Source organism: Lathyrus oleraceus, chromosome 2 (assembly GCF_024323335.1).
Source record: "Lathyrus oleraceus cultivar Zhongwan6 chromosome 2, CAAS_Psat_ZW6_1.0, whole genome shotgun sequence".
In the NCBI taxonomy this organism is placed as follows: domain Eukaryota; kingdom Viridiplantae; phylum Streptophyta; class Magnoliopsida; order Fabales; family Fabaceae; genus Lathyrus; species Lathyrus oleraceus.
Genome location: NC_066580.1, coordinates 383,904,394 through 383,906,729, shown reverse-complemented (window position 1 = coordinate 383,906,729; position 2,336 = coordinate 383,904,394). Strand labels below are relative to the sequence as shown.

General features: G+C 34.3%; 1 protein-coding gene across 1 annotated transcript; it reads left to right on the top strand.

Moving 5' to 3' along the window:
* Nucleotides 1–201: 201 nt before the first annotated feature.
* On the top strand, nt 202–1,919 carry LOC127119626 (UDP-glycosyltransferase 708G1). Its single transcript, XM_051049896.1, has one exon. The coding sequence runs from the start codon at nt 302–304 to the stop codon at nt 1,694–1,696; it is 1,395 nt and encodes a 464-aa protein (XP_050905853.1). The 5' UTR covers nt 202–301; the 3' UTR covers nt 1,697–1,919.
* The last annotated feature ends 417 nt before the right edge of the window (nt 1,920–2,336 follow it).

Below are 2,336 nucleotides of genomic sequence, written 5' to 3'. Positions count from 1 at the left end.
TTAATCTTCATCTAATTAAATCTTATATGGGAGAATTTTAACTACTTTTCTAATTAAATTTTATATTATCACTCCTACTTCTTATGTCTTTATACCCTATCTTTTCTCTATAGGAGCATAAATGCAAAATTAATTTATTTTTATCTAATTAAATCTTTTTCAGAATCAGATTTACCAACCAGTCTTTTCTAATTTTTCCAAAGGATATCCTACCAAAAAGTCTTACTTACCCCTAACATTTCTCTATATCCATCATCTTGACTACATACAGGAACAATCAGAAACACATTATTAGAAAAACATGTCTCTTGTTCCTATGACTCATGTGGCTCTCTTGCCAAGCTCTGGCATGGGCCATCTCACTCCATTTCTCAGGCTAGCTGCACTTCTTCTCCATAACCAATGCCATGTAACTCTCATAACCCCTCAACCAACTGTCACAAAATCAGAAGAAGTTCTTCTCTCTCAGTTCTTCTCTTCTTTCCCTCAAGTCAACAAAATCGAGTTTCATCTTCTCCCTTCGAATGAAAATGATGCTTCCGCCACTACCGACGCTTTTTACCTCCAATTTGCATCCATTCGTAGATCTTCACACCTTCTCTCCCCTCTTCTTGCTTCACTTTCGCCGCCATTATCGGCGTTCATCTATGACATGACGTTGATTTCACCTATTCTTCCTATTGTTGAAAGCCTTTGTGTCCCTCATTATATCTTGTTCACTTCTTCAGCTACTATGTTCTCCTTCTTCTCTTACTTTCCTTCCGTGGCTGCTTCTGCGTCTTCTTCTGATGTTGTGGAGATTCCAGAAGTTGCTGCCATACCAAGATCATCCATCCCTCCACTCCTTCTGAAGCCAAATAGTTTATTTTCTAAAATTTTCATGGAGGACAGTCCTAAGCTCAAAAAACTTCATGGTGTTTTGTTAAACACTTTTGAAGGACTTGAAGGAAATGTGCTAAAGGCTCTTAATAATGGAAAAGTGGTGAAGGAATTGCCACCTATCTATGGAGTTGGTCCTTTTGCACCTTGTGAGTTTGAAAAAATTGAGCAAAATGGAGTTGCTACTCCGTTAAGCTGGCTCGACGATCAGCCGGACGGTTCGGTGGTGTATGTTAGCTTTGGGAGTAGGACTGCTATAGGAAAAGATCAAATAAGAGAGATAGGAGAAGGGTTGGTGAGAAGTGGATACAAGTTTTTGTGGGTGGTGAAGGAAAAGAAAGTTGATAGGGAAGAAGGAGAAGGGTTAGATGAGGTATTAGGATTTGAGCTTATGAAGGGGATAAAGGAAAATGGATTGGTAGTTAAGAAATGGGTGGATCAAAGTGAGATTTTGAGTCACAAAAGTGTGGGAGGGTTTGTGAGTCATTGTGGTTGGAACTCAGTGATAGAGGCAGCATGGTTTGGTGTACCAATCATGGGGTGGCCTCAAATTGGAGACCAAAAGATAAATGCTGAATTGATTTCAAAAGGAGGGTGGGGTGTGTGGAAGAAAGAATGGGGGTGGGAAGGTGAATGTGTGGTGAAAGGGGAAGAGATTGGTGAGGCTATAAAAGAGATGATGAATAATGAATCTATTGGTATCAAAGCAACACAAGTTAAAGAGGCTGCAAGGAATGCTATAAGTGTTGGTGGTGGATCTATGGTTGCTATTCAAGAACTAAAGGAAGTGTGGAAGAAAAAAGTTGAAAATAATTGAGGGTCTATCTATGTTTTGGTTGTAGGAGTTGATTCTAGCACTATAAGAATTAGGATTAAGTATTAATTTCTCATTATTCAAGTTGTTTTTTTTTTCATTTTCTTTAGTAATATTTAAGATGTGGTTAGGGGAAAATAAATAACAAAATTGTTACATGAAAACCCCAATATTCCTTGAAGTGTAATATCTAGTTTGTTGTTACATGTAAAATTGTTGTTTATTCCTTCGAGTAGAGTAGATGATTAATTAAGATTGTGTTTAATTTCTAATCAACCATATTTTAAATGTGATTAATTAGATGTGTGTAAAATTAATATATATCATTGCTGAATAAATAGTGATGGTAAATAGGGATGTCTAACTCGCATATAATCGTGAATATAATCTTTCACATAGCGAGTAATTTAATAGATATCCACGAATAAAATAAATAAATATTTAAATATATTTATGATAATGGATATGAGTTTAATGATATCCGTATCGCAAATATTTGTATCAGTTAGTAAATTATAAAAATTAGTAGTTTATTATATTTTTTTTTTCATCTTTAAAAAAATTAGTCATATATATATATATATATATATATATATATATATATATATATATATATATATATATATATATATATATATATATA